Genomic DNA, 15682 nt, shown 5'->3' with positions numbered 1-15682 from the left:
CTCCCCCAGCTCTTCCTCTGGTTCCTCTCAGCCCTTAGTTCCCAGTTTCATCGTCACTTCCTCAGAGAGGCCCTCCCAGATTCTCCCTGTCCAAATCAGGTATTTCGGTGGTTGTCATAACACGCCCTGTTCCCTTTCCTCGTCTTTATGAGTTTATCTCAGTGTGTTGATTTAGTATGTCCCTCCTCCTGGACTAGAAGCTCTGGGAAGGCAGGGACCATGTTATCCCCAATGCCCAAGAGCATGGAGTCCAGGACGTGCTTGTCAAACAAATGGATGAGTGTCGCACTGTCACCTTTGTCAAGAGTTGGGGGTAAGGGGAGGGAATCAACAAAACCTGGGCAAGTGTGTCATTGGGTTGGAGTTTCATGGAGTATTTTTAATCCATAATCTCTATTTTTTAAAATTATCCTACAGTTGGAAGAGAAACAGTAGGAATTCTGTCTTGACACTGTACTGACAAATAGAGGTTTTAATCAAGGATGAAAATACCATGCATTTTTAGGAAAACATAGTTAACTTATTGCATCACCTTGTGCCATTAAGAAATATAAAGAGACCGGGCACAGTGGCTTATACCTGTAATCTCAGCACTTTGGAAGTCCAAAGCAAGCACATCATGAGGCCAGGAGTTCAAGACCAGCCTGACCAACATGGTAAAACCCCATTTCTAGAAGAATAAAAAAAAAAAAAAGAATTAAAAAAGAAACCTCGTCTCTACTAAAAATACAAAAATTAGCCGGGCGTGGTGGTGCATGCCTGTAATCCTAGCTACTCAGGAGGCTGAGACAGGAGAATCGCTTAAACTTGGGAGGCTTGAACCGGGAGGCGGAGGTTACAGTGAGCTGAGATCACACCACTGCACTCTAGCCCGGGCAACAGAGCGGCAAGTCTCTGTCTCAAAAGAAAGAAAGAAAGAGAGAAAGAGAGAAAAGAGAGAAAAGTGCAGGCTGGGTGCATTGTCTCACACCTGTAATCCCAGCACTTTGGGAGGCCAAGGCAGGCAGATCACTTGAGGCCAGGAATTCAAGAGCAACCTGGCCAACATAGTAAAACCCCATCTCTACCAAAAATACAAAAATTTTTTTAAAAAATACAAAAATTAGCCAGGCATGGTGGTACGCGCCTGTAATCTCAGTTACCCTGGAGACTGAGAGGCGGGAGAATTGACTGAACTTGGGAGGTGGAGGCTGCAGTGAGCTGAGATCTTGCCACTGCACTCCAGCCTGGGTGACAGAGCGAGGCTCCATCTCAAAAAATAATAATAAAAGAAACATGAAGAACATAACTCACCTGCCCTCAGTGAATATTCTGGCAGGTGCCTTGGCGTTTTTGTGCACTTTTAGCAATAATCTGCCCAAAGGCCACTGAGCCTGTATTTAATTTGGTCATCAGAGCATCACATCCAAGATATTCATCAAATCTCCAAATGTGACTCATCAACAGATCTTCCTGTCCGGGCTCAGGGCTCCTTCCGCCCAGAAGCCTCAATGGGTGGAGAGCCTGGTTACCTCTCCTGCTTCTGCACCTTGTACTTCTCCTCCTCCCAGCCCTGCTCACTGCCAGGTTCTGACCCATCCAGGGTTGGAGTGCAGGGAGGAAAAGGGAGGCAAGGAAGTGCCATGTGGATTGTGGCTGGAGCTGGCTGGCTGCTCGCCGGGCTTTTCCGGGGCTTCCTACCCAGGCAGGAGACAGATCCCAGGCCCCTCGCTGCTGTAAGGATCACCTTGGGGCTGGGCGCGGTGGCTCATGCCTGTAATCCCAGCACTTTGGGAGGCCAGGGCAGGTAGATCACTTGAGGTCAGTAGTTTAAGACCAGCCTGACCAACATGGTGAAACCCTGTCTGTACTAAAAATACAAAATTACCGGGCGTGGTAGTGGGTGCATGTAATCCCAGCTACTTGGGAGAATGAGGCAGGAGAATTGCTTGACCTAGGGAGGAAGAGATTGCGATGAGCTGAGATTGCGTCATTGTATTCCAGCCTGAGCTACAGAGTGATACTCCATCTCAGGAAAAAAAAAAAAAAAAAAAAAAAAAAAAAAAAACAGCATTACCTAGGGGGCCCCTCCTGCTGGGGGTTGTGTAGGGAGAGAATGGGGCTCACCCCCCAACTTTCTCCACAAATTCCTTTTCTGTCTCCATAGTTTACATTGTGGGAAATGAGGTATAAGAGTTTGGGCGAATGGAGTTTTCAGATCATTTTCTCTTTCTTTTTCTTTTTGACGCAGTGTTTCTCTCTGTCACCCAGCCTGGAGTGCAGTGGCTCATTCTTGGCTCATTGCAACCTCCGCCTCCTAGATTCAAGTGATTCTCCTGCCTCAGCCTCCCGAGTGACTAGGACTATAGGTGTGTGCCACCACACCAGGCCTCACTTTCTCTTGACATTCTCCTGAGTTGCTATCCTATTTCTATCATGATAGTGCCTCCATCAAATCCGAAACAGGAAGAGTTCCATTCTAACTTCCTATTACAATGAACTTCCTTTATTATTTTTTTTTCTTCTTTAAACCTCAGCATCTACCAGAGGAATGCAATGAATTTTCAAAATAACCTTTGTTGAGAAGACTTACAAGGTATACTTGTGTCACACAAGTGTTCAAAAGAACTAAACCTTGTAAACATTCTACATCAGTAAGCTGTTCCTGCAGTAAAGCTGTATAACAAAGCACCCCAGAGCTCAGTGACAAACATTAATGTTTCTTTCTGGTTTACACATCTGCGTGTCTGCTGGAGTTTGGCTGGACTTGGTTCCAGGTCTGCTCCAGAGGTCCTTCATCTTCTGGGACCAGTAGACTGCTTGGGGTCTGTTCATCCACAGTGATGGCAGTTGCTTAGGAGTCAATCCCCCTACCCGAACACACACACACACACACACACACACACACACACACACACTCTTCAAGCCTTTAACTTGGAAGCCGTTGGCCAGATCAAGTCACATGACCAAGATCCGTGGGGTGTGCCTGCCTCCGAAGGTAGAGAGGAGGGATTGTTTTTTTTTTAATATCTTCCCCAATTTAAATCTTTTTAAATCTTTTAATTTAAAAGTAAACTTTAGGCTGGGCGCAGTAGCTCATGCCTGTAATCCTAGCACTTTGGGAGGCCAAGGCGGGCAGATCACCTGAGGTCGGGAGTTCGAGACCAGCCTGACCAACAAGGAGAATCCCGTTTCTACTAAAAATACAAAATTAGGTGTGGTAGTGGGCGCCTGTAATCCCAGCTACTCTGGAGGCTGAGGCAGGAGAATCGCTTGAACCCAGGAGGCAGAGGTTGCCATGAGCCGAGATCATGCCACTGCACTGAGGGAGTGGATTTTTGCCAAACTGTAATCTGATCTGCCACACAGTCTATTTTAAACAATAACTGGACAGTCCTTGGGGAGTTACCCTTTGATGTCAGAGGATGTTCAGACATCTGCTTTATAAAAAATGTGTATGTGCCCTAACACTTTCTTGTTGTTTTTTTTTTGAGACATAGTCTCGCTGTGTACCCCAGGCTGGAGTGCAGTGGTGCCATCTCGACTCACTGCAACCTCCGCCTCCCAGGTTCACACCGTTCTCCTGTCTCAGCCTCCCGAGTAGCTAGGACTACAGGCGCCCACCACCACGCCCAGCCATTTTTTTGTATTTTTAGTAGAGACAGGGTTTCGCCATATTGGTCAGGCTGGTCTCGAACTCCTGACCTCAGGTGGTCTGCCCACCTCAGCTTCGCAAAGTGCCGGGATTACAGGTATGAGCCACTGCACCCAGCTGACTTTTTATTAGATTTCGAATCTGGTTAGCCAGCAACTTACTAATTAGACGGGGACTTTCATTCTTCAGAAGGAAACCATTTGGCTGGGTGTGGTGGCTCACACCTGTAATCCCAACACTTTGGGAAGCCCAGGAGGTAGGATGACTTGAGCCCAGGAGTTTGAGACCAGCCTGAGCAACATAGTGAGAACTCCTCTCTACAAAAAATAAACAAGATTGCCTGGGCATGGTGGTGTGAGCCTGTAGTCCCAGCTACTTGGGAGGCTGAGGAGGAGGATTGCTTGAGGACAGGAGGTCAAAGCTGCAGTGCACTATGATTGCACCATTGCACTCCAGCCTGGGTGACAGAGTGAGACCTGTCTCGATAAAACAAAACAAACAAAAAAACCCTATTCCTATTTTTTGATCGAATATTTTCTTTCTAAAGTGTCTTAGTGCCTTTCTTCCCACCATCTAAATAATCTCTCCCTCCACAGTATGGCTGTGACCCGATCCAAAGACGCTCCTCCTTTCGGCCCCCCCATCCCCAGTGGAACCACATTCCGCAAATCCGACGTCTTCAGAGACTTCTTGCTGGCCAAGGTGATTAACGCTGAGAATGCTGCGCACAAGTCCGACAAGTTCCACACCATGGCCACCAGGACCCGCCAGGAGTATCTCAAGGACCTGGCTGAAAACTGTGTCTCCAACACCCCCATCGACTCCACCGGCAAATTCAACCTCATCTCCCTGACCTCCAAGAAGAAGGAAAAGACAAAAGCACGGGCCGGCGCCGAGCAGCACAGCGCAGGGGCTATCGCCTGGAGGGTGGCAGCCCAGGACTATGCCCAGGGGGTGGAAATCGACTGCATTTTGGGAATTTCCAATGAGTTTGTGGTGCTCCTGGACCTACGCACCAAGGAGGTGGTGTTCAACTGCTACTGTGGGGATGTCATTGGCTGGACTCCAGACTCCTCCACACTTAAAATATTCTATGGACGAGGGGACCACATCTTCCTACAGGCGACAGAGGGCTCTGTGGAGGACATAAGGGAGATCGTGCAGAGACTGAAGGTAAGGGTGAGAGCCCTGCAACAGGGCGGCGGTGTGTATGGTTTCGGCCTCAGGGACCACTGAAATATTTCCCTAGCCCAGTCAGTTAGGCTAAGACAATGCACTGGCCTCAAGAGAATCACAGTTGTCACTGACACACTAGACATCTTGTGGGTTCTGCAGCTAGGTTCTTCCTCTGGAAGATTTTGTGCCAGAGATCTAAGGATCTTCATGCTGTTACCTTGGAAAGACAAGAGATACTTATTAACCTTGGACATTGATAGAAAGTTTAAGCTTAGGTTAAAAATGTAGGCCAGGCCAGGCACAGTGGCTCATACCTGTAATCCCAGCACTTTGGGAGGCCGAGGTGGGCAGATCACGAGGTCAGGAGATGGAGACCATCCTGGCTAACACGGTGAAACCCCGTCTCTACTAAAAATACAAAAAAATTAGCCAGGTGTGGTGGTGGTCGCCTGTAGTCCCTGGGCGACTGAGCCAGACTCCATCTCAAAAAAAAAAAAGAAAAAATGTAGGCCAGGCATCTTGGCTCATGCCTGTAATCCCAGCACTTGAGGAGGCTGAGGTGGTGGATCGCTTGAGCCCAGGAATTCCCAGACCAACCTGGGTAACCATAGTGAGACCCTGTCTACAAAAAAAAAACAAAAAAACAAAAAAAAAAAAAAACAAGAAAATAAGCGAAGCATGATGGTGGTGCATGCCTGTGGTCCCAGCTACTCAGGAGGCTGAGGTGGGAGGATTGTTTGAGCCCAAGAGATTGAGGCCACAGTGAGCTGAGATCATGCCACTGCACTTCAGCCTGGGCAACAGAATGAGACCCTGTCTCAAAAGAAAAAAAAAAAAGTGTAAGAGTACTTTCTATAATAATTGAAATAGAATGAAAAATGTCCAAACCATTAAAGGATAAGGCAGAGGGGAGAGGAGGAAAAAATACAAGAAAGCACAAAGGAACATAAAATTATATGGCAGGAATGAGTTCCATGTTAGTAATCACAGTAAATGTGAATGGTTTAACTTGCCCTATTAAAAGACAAAGACTCGGCTGGACACGGTGGCTCAAGTCTGTAATCCCAGCACTTTGGGAGGCCGAGACAGGCAGATCACAAGGTCAGGAGATCGAGACCATCCTGGCTAACACGGTGAAACCCTGTCTCTACTAAAAAACATACAAAAAAAAATTAGCCGGGTGTGGTGGCGGGCGTCTGTAGTCCCAGCTACTCGGGAGGCTGAGGCAGAAGAATGGCCTAAACCCAGGAGGCGGAGCTTGCAGTGAGCTGAGATCCGGCCACTGCACTCCAGCCTGGGCGATAGAACGAGACTCCGTCTCAAAAAAATAAAAGACAAAGACTCACAGTCTAGGTAGAAATCTTCCCCTAAACCTCTCGTGGACAAACCAAGAGTGGCAGATTGGTGACAGCTGAGTTGCTATCTGCCTGAAGCATTGTGCTGAGAAGGACTCAGGCACCATCTAAGCTCCACGAGAAAGAAGACTGTGGTCAGTGATTGCCTCTGCAGTGGGTTTGGCAGAACGGCGTGGCATGCATGCTAAATAGAGATAGCATATAACACGGCAGTTCAGAGCACAAGATCTAGAGTCAGAAGGCCTGGCTTCAAGTCCCAGTGCTGCCACTTACCAGCTGCATGACCTTAAGCCAAGTTATTTAGCTTCTTTGTGATTCAGTTTCTTCATCTGAAAAGCAAGAACAAGAATCATTCTGCATTGCTGGGTGCAGTGGCTCATGCCTATAATCCCAACACTTTGGGAGGCCAAAGAGAAAGGATTGCTTGCGCCCAGAAGTTTGAGACCAGCCTGGGCAATATAGTGAGACCCAGTTTCTAAAAAAAATTTTTAAATAAATTAGCCGAGGCAGGAGGATCACAGGATCAGGAGATCAAGACCATCCTGGCTAATATGGTGAAACCCCGTCTCTACTAAAAATACAAAAAATTAGCCGTGCATGGTGGTGGGCGCCTGTAGTCCCAACTACTCGGGAGGCTGAAGCAGGAGAATGGCGTGAACCCAGAAGGCGGAGCTTGCAGTGAGCCGAGATCGCGCCACTGTACTCCAGCCTGGGTGACAGTGCGAGACTCTTTCTCAAAAAATAAAACTAAAAAATAAATTAGCTGGGCATGGTGCTGCACACTTGTGGCCTCAACTATTCAGGAGGCTGAATGGGATGATCACTTGAGCCCAGGAGTTTGAGGCTGCAGCGAGCTATGAAAACACCACTGCACTCCAACCTCGGCAACAGAGAAAGACCCCAACTCAAAAAAAAAAAATGAAAAAGTGACTAGGCACGGTGGCTCACACCTGTAATCCCAGCACTTGGGGAGGCCGAGGTGGATGGATTATTTCAGGTCAGGAGTTCGAGACCAGCCTGGCCAACATGGTAAAACCCCATCTCTACTAAAAATACAAAAATTAGCCAGGCATGGTGGCACACACCTGTAATCCCAGCTACTCGGGAGGCTAAGGGAGGAGAAATGCTTGAACCCGAGAGGCAGAGGTTGCAGTAAGCCGAGAGTAAGCCACTGTACTCCAACCTGGGTGACAGAGCAAGACTCTGTCTCAAAACAAACAAACAAAAGCAAACTCTCCTTAATGTTTCTCCCCACCCCTCTCAGAGGTTTCCTGACTTCATAAAACAGAAGTCCTCTACTCAAATAAGGTTTTAGGGAAAAAAGGGTCGAGTCCATCCCTCCGTTTGCAGATGTCAGAGCCTTGGCATCAGCCTGGGCTCCACTCTCTCTCATGCCCACATTCGTCAGCTGCACTTCCGTAGGCAGACGCCAACCGCCTCTCCCATAGCCCCCACCCTGGCGCCAGCCAACCTGGTCTCTCCCGGACACTTTAGGTAGTGTCCTTTCTGGTCCTTCTTGCCCCTGCCCTTGCTTCTCTGTGGCCTGTTCTCGACATGGTACTGAGAGCAATCTGATCACATCACCTCTCTGCTCTAAACCCTCAGGTCATTCTAGGTTAAAGTCTCAGTCCTTATCGAAGCCCATGAGGCCGGGTGTGAACTGACTCTCTGTCGACTTCTCTGACCTCATGTCCCTGTTGCTCTCTCTGCCCCAGCCATGCAGACCTCTGGGATTTCATGTGCATGCTAGGACGGTGTCCGGCCTCAGGGCCTTTGGACTGCCTGTGCCTCTCGCTGGAACACTGCTCTGATCACCACATGGCTCACTCCCTTTCCTCTACAGGCCTTTGGTCACATGTTGCCTTGTCAGTGAGGCCTTGTTATCTAAGATTGCACACCCCCTCCCCTGGCTTGGAGCACATTCTCCCGCTTTGCCTGCTTAACCACCATCTGCCATGCACTGTGCGTTATGTGTTCACTGCCATGTCCTCAGCACCTAGGCCAGCATCTGGTGCACAGTAGCCGCTGAGTGAGCAGGAACCGAGTGTAGGCACGAATGCATTGTATGCTGCAACAGCCATAATAGCGAGCTTCAAGTAGGCGCCAGCTGTGCGTCAGACCCTGCCCAGCATCTTGGGTGGTTTTGCGTCTCTTGCTCACAAAAGCCTGATGAGGTAGATACCATTCTCCTCCTCGCTTCGCAGATGAGGAAACTGAGGCCCAGAGATACCTTGACTTGCCCAGAGCCCAAAGACCCTGGGTTTTTGGATTTTTCATTTTGTTTTGTTTTTTGAGACAGAGTCTTGCTCTGTCCCCCAGGCTTGAGTGCAGCAGTGCGATCTCAGCTCACTGCAACGTCCACCTCCCGGGTTCAAGCAATTCTCCTGTCTCAGCCCCCCAAGTAGCTGGGACTACAGGCGCCCACCACCACACCCAGCTAATTTTTGCATTTTTAATAGAGATAGGGTTTTGCCATGTTGGCCAGGCTGGTCTCGAACTCCTGGCCTCAAGTGATCCACCCGCCTTGGCCTCCCAAAGTGCTGGGATTACAGGCCTGAGCCACTGTGCCCGGCCAAGCCTGGGTTCTTAAACGCTAGGCTACTCCACCTCCCCTAATCCTGACAGCAGCTCACGTTTTTTAAGCAGGGACCATGCCAGGCACTGTGCCAGGTGACATGTTTTACCCACATCCTCACTGCCACTCTGTCCCACGCCCACCCCCGTGCCTACTGTTGGCGGAGTCCTTTTAGAGCACATTTCCACAGCCATACCCCACCCCACCCCAGTCTCAACGCCCCAGAGCCTGCTGGGGAACCAGTGGGCCAGGGAATGGTGACATAAGCCATCTCCCATGAAGGGGCAGGCCCACCTTGAATGACTCATGACAGCAAGTTTCTCTCTTTGTGAAGCATCCACAGGGTACAGATTCCACACTCTCCCTGGCAGGCTGACTTGACTGCCCCAGACATCCTGAACTAATGGTATTCCATCACTGGTTAATTGAGTGAGTGTTACTATGTGCCTGGCCTTGGCCTGGGCAGTACTGGGACATAGCAGTGACCATAACAGACCCAGGCCTACTTTCATGGGACTCCTCTCTGGGACAGATATTAAACACACAGTTACAAGTGCCAAGAGCTTGAAAGGGGGGTGTGGAGGATGCCAGGAGAACCTATCAGACAGTGCTAAATCAGACAAGGAGAAGGTCTCAGATCCACAGGTTGGATACAATCCCAGACATATTAAGTTAGTTACCAGAGTTTAACATTTAGAGCAAGCTTGTCCAACCTGCAGCCCAAGACGGCTTTGAATGGCACCCAACACAAATTCATAAACTTTCTTAAAACGTTATGACATGAGTTTTTTGTGATTTTTTTTTTTAAGCTTATCAGCTATCATTAGCATTAGTGTATTTCATGTGAGGCCCAAGACGATTCTTTTTTTTTTCTTTGAGACAGAGTCCCGCTCTGTCGCCCAGGCTGGAGTGCATTGGTGCAATCTTGGCTCACTGCAACCTCGACCTCCCAGGTTCAAGCGATTCTTGTGCCTCAGCCTCCCAAGTAGCTGGGATTTCAGTCGTGAAACACCATGCCCAGCTAATTTTTGTATTTTTAGTAGAGACGGGGTTTCGTCGTGTTGACCAGGCTGGTCTCAAACTCCTGGCCTCAAGCAATCCACCGGCCTAGCCTCCCAAAGTGCTGGGACTAGAGATATGAGCCACCGCACCTGGCCCCAAGACAGTTCTTCTTCCAGTGTGGCCCAGGGAAGTCAAAAGATTGGACATCCCTGATTTAGAGGATTTTGGCTGGATGCAGTACCTCACCCCTGTAATCCCAGAGCTTTGGGAGGCTGAGGTGAGAGGATTGCTTGAGGCTAGGAGTTCAAGACCAGCCTGGGCAACAGAGCGAGACCCCATCTCTACCAAAAAAAAAAAGCTGGGCGTGGTGGCTCATGCCTATAATCCCAGCACTTTGGGAGGCTGAGGCAGGCGGATCACCTGAGGTCAGGAGTTCGAGACCAGGCTGGCCAACGTGGTAAAACCCAGTCTCTACTAAAAATACAAAAAGCTGGGCGTGGTGGGTGGCGCCTGTAATCCCAGCTACTGGGGAGGCTAACGCAGGAGAATCACTTGATCCTGGGAGGCGGAGGTTGCGGTGCGCCGAGATCGCACCACTGCGCTCCAGCCTGGATGACAAGAGCGAGACTCTGTCTCTAAAAATAAAAAAAAAAAAAGAAAAGAAAGAACACGATGTAGAAGTTTCATCACTTCATATCCTGTTGGTCAAAACTGAGTCATCTGTCCATACCCAGCTACAAAGGAAGCAGAGAAATGTGGTCCCCGACTTGGTGGCCACATGCCCATCAAAACTCTGTTTTACAGAGGAGGCCTGGACCTAATTACCAAAAGGCAGAGGCAGGGGGAATGGAAAACAAACAGCGTTGGCAGGCCTTGCCACAGGAGTGTTTGCTGAGCTGTTGCCTACTCTCTCTCTGGACTTTATGGAAGGTCGGGCCTTCCAAGGAACCGCCCGGGACTCTGAGGGCTGGTGTGGCCTAATTGATTGTGGGCACAGACACACAGGACTTTGCTTAATAACCCACAGCCAAACTCCTTGGACACTAGAGTGACAGCTTCAAAGGGAAGAAGAATTTTGACTCCCAGAGCAGAAGTAATGGGCTAGGACGAATCCAGCCACAGCTTTCTCTTCTGAGGCACTAAGCTACACCTTTCCTTTCAAATGACTTTTGCTTTTTTGTGGGTTTTTTTTTTTGAGATGGAGTCTCACCCTGTCTCCCAGACTTTAGTGCATTGGCGCAATCTCGGCTCACTGCAACCTCCGCCTCCCGGGTTCAAGTGATCTTCCTGCCTCAGCCTCCCAAGGAGCTGGGATTACAGGTGTGCACCACCACGCCCAGCTAATTTTGTATTTTTTTTACTAGAGACAGAGTGTCACCATATCGCCCAGGCTGGTCTTGAACTCCTATCCTCAGGTGATCCTCCCACCTCAGCCTCCCAAAGTGCTGGAATTGCAGGCATGAGACATGGCACCCAGCCCAATTTTACCTTTTTTTTTTTCTGAGACAGAGTCTTGCTCTGTCGCCCAGGGTGGAGTACAGTGGCGGGTGGTCTTGGCTCACTGCAAGCTCCACCTCCCAGGTTCACGCCATTCTCCTGCCTCCCGAGTAGCTGGGACTACAGGCGCCTGCCACCACACCCAGCTAATTTTTTTTTTTTTTGTATTTTATTAGAGATGGGGTTTCACCGTGATAGCCAGGATGGTCTCAATCTCCTGACCTCATGATCTGCCTGCCTCAGCCTCCCAAAGTGCTGGGATTACAGGCGTGAGCCACCGCGCCTGGCCGAATTTTACTTTTTAATTATAGAAAATTGCAAGCATACACTAAAGCAAAAGGAATCATATAAGAAGCCCAGTCTTGGCCTGGCACAGTGGCTCACACCTGTAATCCCAGCACTTTGGGAGGCCAAGGCAGGTGGATCACCAGAGGTCGGGAGTTTGAGACCAGCCTGACCAACATGGAGAAACCCTGTCTCTACTAAAAATACAAAATTAGCACGCCTATAATCCCAGCTACTCGGGAGGCTGAGGAAGGAGAATTGCTTGAACCCGGGAAGTGGAGGTTGCGGTGAGCCGAGATAGCACCACTGCACTCCAGCCTGGGCAACAAGAGTGAAACTCCGTCTCAAAAAAAAAAAACCCAAATCTTCATCACCAGCCCAGCCTCAGCAGTTACTGACCCATGACTGATCTTGTTTCTTTCTTCCCTCCCTCTCTTTCCCAATTATTTTGAAGCAAATCCTAGACATCCTATTATTTCATCCGTAAACTCTTCAACATTTATTTCTAAAAGATACAAACTCTTAAACCTAAGTATCTTGTCATCATACATAAAATAAAAAATTAACGATAATTCCTATTGTCAAATAAACACATTGTCACCCATGAATGGGCTACAAAATCAATCACAGAGACATAATTTTTTTTAATTTTTGATTTTAATTTTAATTTTAATTTTTTATTTTTAAAGACAAAGTCTTGCTCTCACCTCAGCTGGAGTGCAGTGGCACAGTCATTGCTTACTATAGCATCACTCTCCTGGGCTCAAGCTTGCTTTGCATTGTAGCCTCCTGAGTAGCTGGGGCTGCAAGAGTATGCCACCATGTTCAACTAATTTTTTTTTTTTTTTTTTTTTAGTAGAGACGAGGTCTTGCCATGTTGCCCAGGCTCATCTTGAACTCCTGGGCTCAAGCAGTCCTCCTGCCTTGGCCTGGGAAAGTGCTGAGACTACAGGCGTGAGGCTCTGCACTCATCCTGAGTTGCAACAATGTTAAAGGTTAGGTGTCTTAGTCCATTTAGCCTGAATATAACAACATACCTTAGACTGGGTAGTTTATAAGCTAGAGAAATTTATTTCTTCGCAGTTCCAGAAGCCAGGAAGTCCAAGATAAAGGCACCTGCAGGTTCAGTATCTGGTGAGGGCCCCTTTCAGATTCACAGATGGCACCTTCTTGCTGTCACGGTGGAAGAGGTGAACAAGTTCCTTGGGCCTCTTTTTTTTTTTTTTTGAGACGGTCTCACTCTGTCGCCCAGGCTGGAGTGCAATGGCGCGATCTTAGCTCACTGCAACCTTCACCTCCCGGGTTCAAGCGATTCTCCTGTGTCAGCCTTCCGAGTAGCTGGGATTACAGGCATGTACCACTGTGTCAGGCCTCTTTTATGTGGGCACTGATCCCCTTTATAAGGGTTCTGCCATAGTAATAGTATGGGAAACAATAAAAAGTGTCACAGTGTGCCTCAGTGAGTAAAGATAAGACTATTTTATGAAGCATTGTTTTGGTCATACATGTTTCCACCACTTTCCAAATTCTCGCCATCCAAATCAGGAACCAAACAGATTCAGTGACATTTTCAGGTAAGTCCTTTACCATCCAAACTCTTACTTCTTGCTATCCACACTCAAGAATGTGACAGATTCGAATTGCAAGGAATATTTGTGTCTATGGGCATGTGTGTAAAACGCGAATGTGTAGAGTAGTTTGTGACATAAAATTATTCCTTTTCTTGGCCAGGCGTGGTAGCTCACGCCTGTAATCCCAGCACTTTGGGAGGCCAAGATGGGTGGATCACTTGAGGTCAGGAGTTCAAGACCAGCCTGGCCAAAATGGTAAAACCACGTCTCTACTAAAAATACCAAAATTAGCCAGGCGTGGTGGCACACACTTGTAATCCCAGCTACTCGGAAGGCTGAGGCGGGAGAATCGCTTGAACCCAGGAGGCAGACATTGCAGTGAGCTGAGATCATGCCGCTGCACTCCCTCCTGGGTGACAGAGTGAGTCTCTGTCTCAAAAATAAATAAATAACGATAAAATAAACAAATAACGGCAGCCCAGAGGACATGCCAGTGCCACTCGCAATTCATTGGCCAAAACAAGTCCCGGGGCCCCACCCAACCACCAAGGAGCCAGGAAGTGCAATCCCATGACCCCAAGAAGGAGGGAGGTCGGGGCCTTTGGAGCCATAGCTCATGACCGCCAATGTCTCTGCAAGGTTAGAAGCCACTGGGTCGCATAGGCACATTTCCCCTCCAGAAATCAGGAAGCCGGGCTGGAACCGGGTGCGTGTTCCGCCTTCAGGTCTCCTGCCATCGCCCAGGAAGGTATTAATAGAAGGGAGTCAGCAGGTTTTTGACCTCAAAGCGGGGAAGCTGACCCAGGCAGCTTCTGAGGCTCGATCCTGCCTGTGGCCTGCAGGTGATGACCAATGGCTGGGAGACGGTGGACATGACGCTGCGGCGGAACGGGCTCGGGCAGCTGGGCTTCCACGTGAAGTACGACGGCACGGTGGCCGAGGTCGAGGACTACGGGTTCGCCTGGCAGGCTGGTCTCCGGCAGGGCAGCCGACTGGTGGAGATCTGCAAGGTGGCCGTGGTCACATTGACCCACGACCAGATGATCGACCTGCTGCGCACCTCTGTCACCGTGAAGGTGGTCATCATCCCGCCTTTCGAGGACGGCACACCCCGGAGGTAAGGGCCTCCGCCTTTCAGCCGGGTGGTGGGTGGCAGCTCCCAGATGGCTGGCATGAGACCTCCGTGGCACTGTCACTTGAGGTCCCAATAGAGGAGGGATAGGCAGGCCCTTCTAGGCAGGAATAATGGCAACGGTGACAGGATGGGGAGGGCGCATCTACAGAGCGCTTACTGTATGCCAGTTACTGGTTTAACCCTTCATATATGCATGATCCCATTTAATCTCCACAGTTGCCCTGTCAAGGGAGAACCTCATTCTTCCTGTTTTCTACATGAAGCACAGGATGTTAATAGTCGCTTGCCTGTGAGCCCCCCACACTTCATTCATTTGTTCAAAATGTGTTTATTGAGCCCCTACTATGTGCAAGCTCTGTTCAAAGTGACCACAACAAAGTGCCTGCTCCTTTGGGGTTTGTGTTCTACAGAGAAAGACAGGCCATGAAGAAATAGGTGTGTCATACAGGATCAGGTAGTGTGAAGTCTCAGAAGGGAATTAAAGCAGGGTAACGAAGCGGCTGCAGCACAGTGGGAGAGCTGCTTACAAGGCAGGCAGAGAAGGCTCTGTGAGGCTCCATGGGGAGGCAGCCATGTGGTTTTCTGGTCAGCGGGCTCCTGACGGGAACTGGCCAGGGCACAGCCTCCCCAGTGTACATGGGTGGTGCATTCCTGGAGTGCAGGGAGGCCAGTGTGGCTGGAGCAGAACAAGCAGGAGTGAGAGCTGGGAGCAAAGGACAGAGAGGTGACCAGGCAGATGGTGTGGGCTTCATGAGCCATGGGAGAAGCTTAGGTTTTATTCCACTCACAGTGGGAAGCTGGTAGTGACTTATTTCTTTTGTTTTGTTTTTTTGTTTTGTTTTAAGATGGAGTCTCGCTCTGTCACCCAGGCTGGAGTGCAGTGGCGTGATCTCAACTCACTGCAACCTTCACTTCCTGAGTTCAAGCGATTCTCCTACCTTAGCCTCCCAAGTAGCTGGGACTACGGGCGCGTGCCACCACGCCCAGCTAATTTTTGTATTTTTAGTAGAGACGGAGTTTCACCATGTGGCTCAGACTGTCTTGAATTCCTGACCTCAGGTGATCTGCCTGCCTCAGCCTCGCAAAGTGCTGAGCCTCCCCAGGCTGTTTCATTTTTTAATGGAACATCTCAAACATAAAGTGTATTACAAGTATCAAAACATATCATGTACCCCATAAATATATACACCTACTATGTACCCACCAAAATTAAAAAGAAATAAGGCTGGGCGCAGTGGCTCACGCCTGTAATCCCAGCACTCTGGGAGGCCAAGATGGGCGGATCACGAGGTCGGGAGATCGAGACCATCCTGGCTAACATGGTGAAACCCCGTCTCTACTAAAAAATACAAAAAACTAACCAGGCAAGGTGGCAGGCGTCTGTAGTCCCAGCTACTTGGGAGGCTGAGGCAGGAGAATGGCGTAAACCCGGGAGGTGGAGCTTGCAGTGAG

At 49.2% G+C, this 15682-nt stretch overlaps 1 protein-coding gene across 2 annotated transcripts in view; it reads left to right on the top strand.

The window, feature by feature from the left end:
- The window catches only part of SIPA1L3 (signal induced proliferation associated 1 like 3), a 170223-nt gene that overhangs the window by 88665 nt on the left and 65876 nt on the right, over positions 1–15682 (top strand). For both annotated transcript variants that reach the window (XM_017881217.1, XM_017881222.1), the window contains 2 exons: positions 4231–4807; positions 13938–14212. In XM_017881217.1, the coding sequence (XP_017736706.1) occupies positions 4231–4807; positions 13938–14212 (852 nt within the window). The remainder of the gene's footprint in view (positions 1–4230; positions 4808–13937; positions 14213–15682) is intronic.

This window comes from Rhinopithecus bieti, unplaced genomic scaffold (genome assembly GCF_001698545.2).
Source record: "Rhinopithecus bieti isolate Rb0 unplaced genomic scaffold, ASM169854v2 scaffold_425, whole genome shotgun sequence".
Classification (NCBI taxonomy): domain Eukaryota; kingdom Metazoa; phylum Chordata; class Mammalia; order Primates; family Cercopithecidae; genus Rhinopithecus; species Rhinopithecus bieti.
Note: the sequence above shows the minus strand (reverse complement) of the source record. Positions and strands in the feature narration are given on the sequence as shown.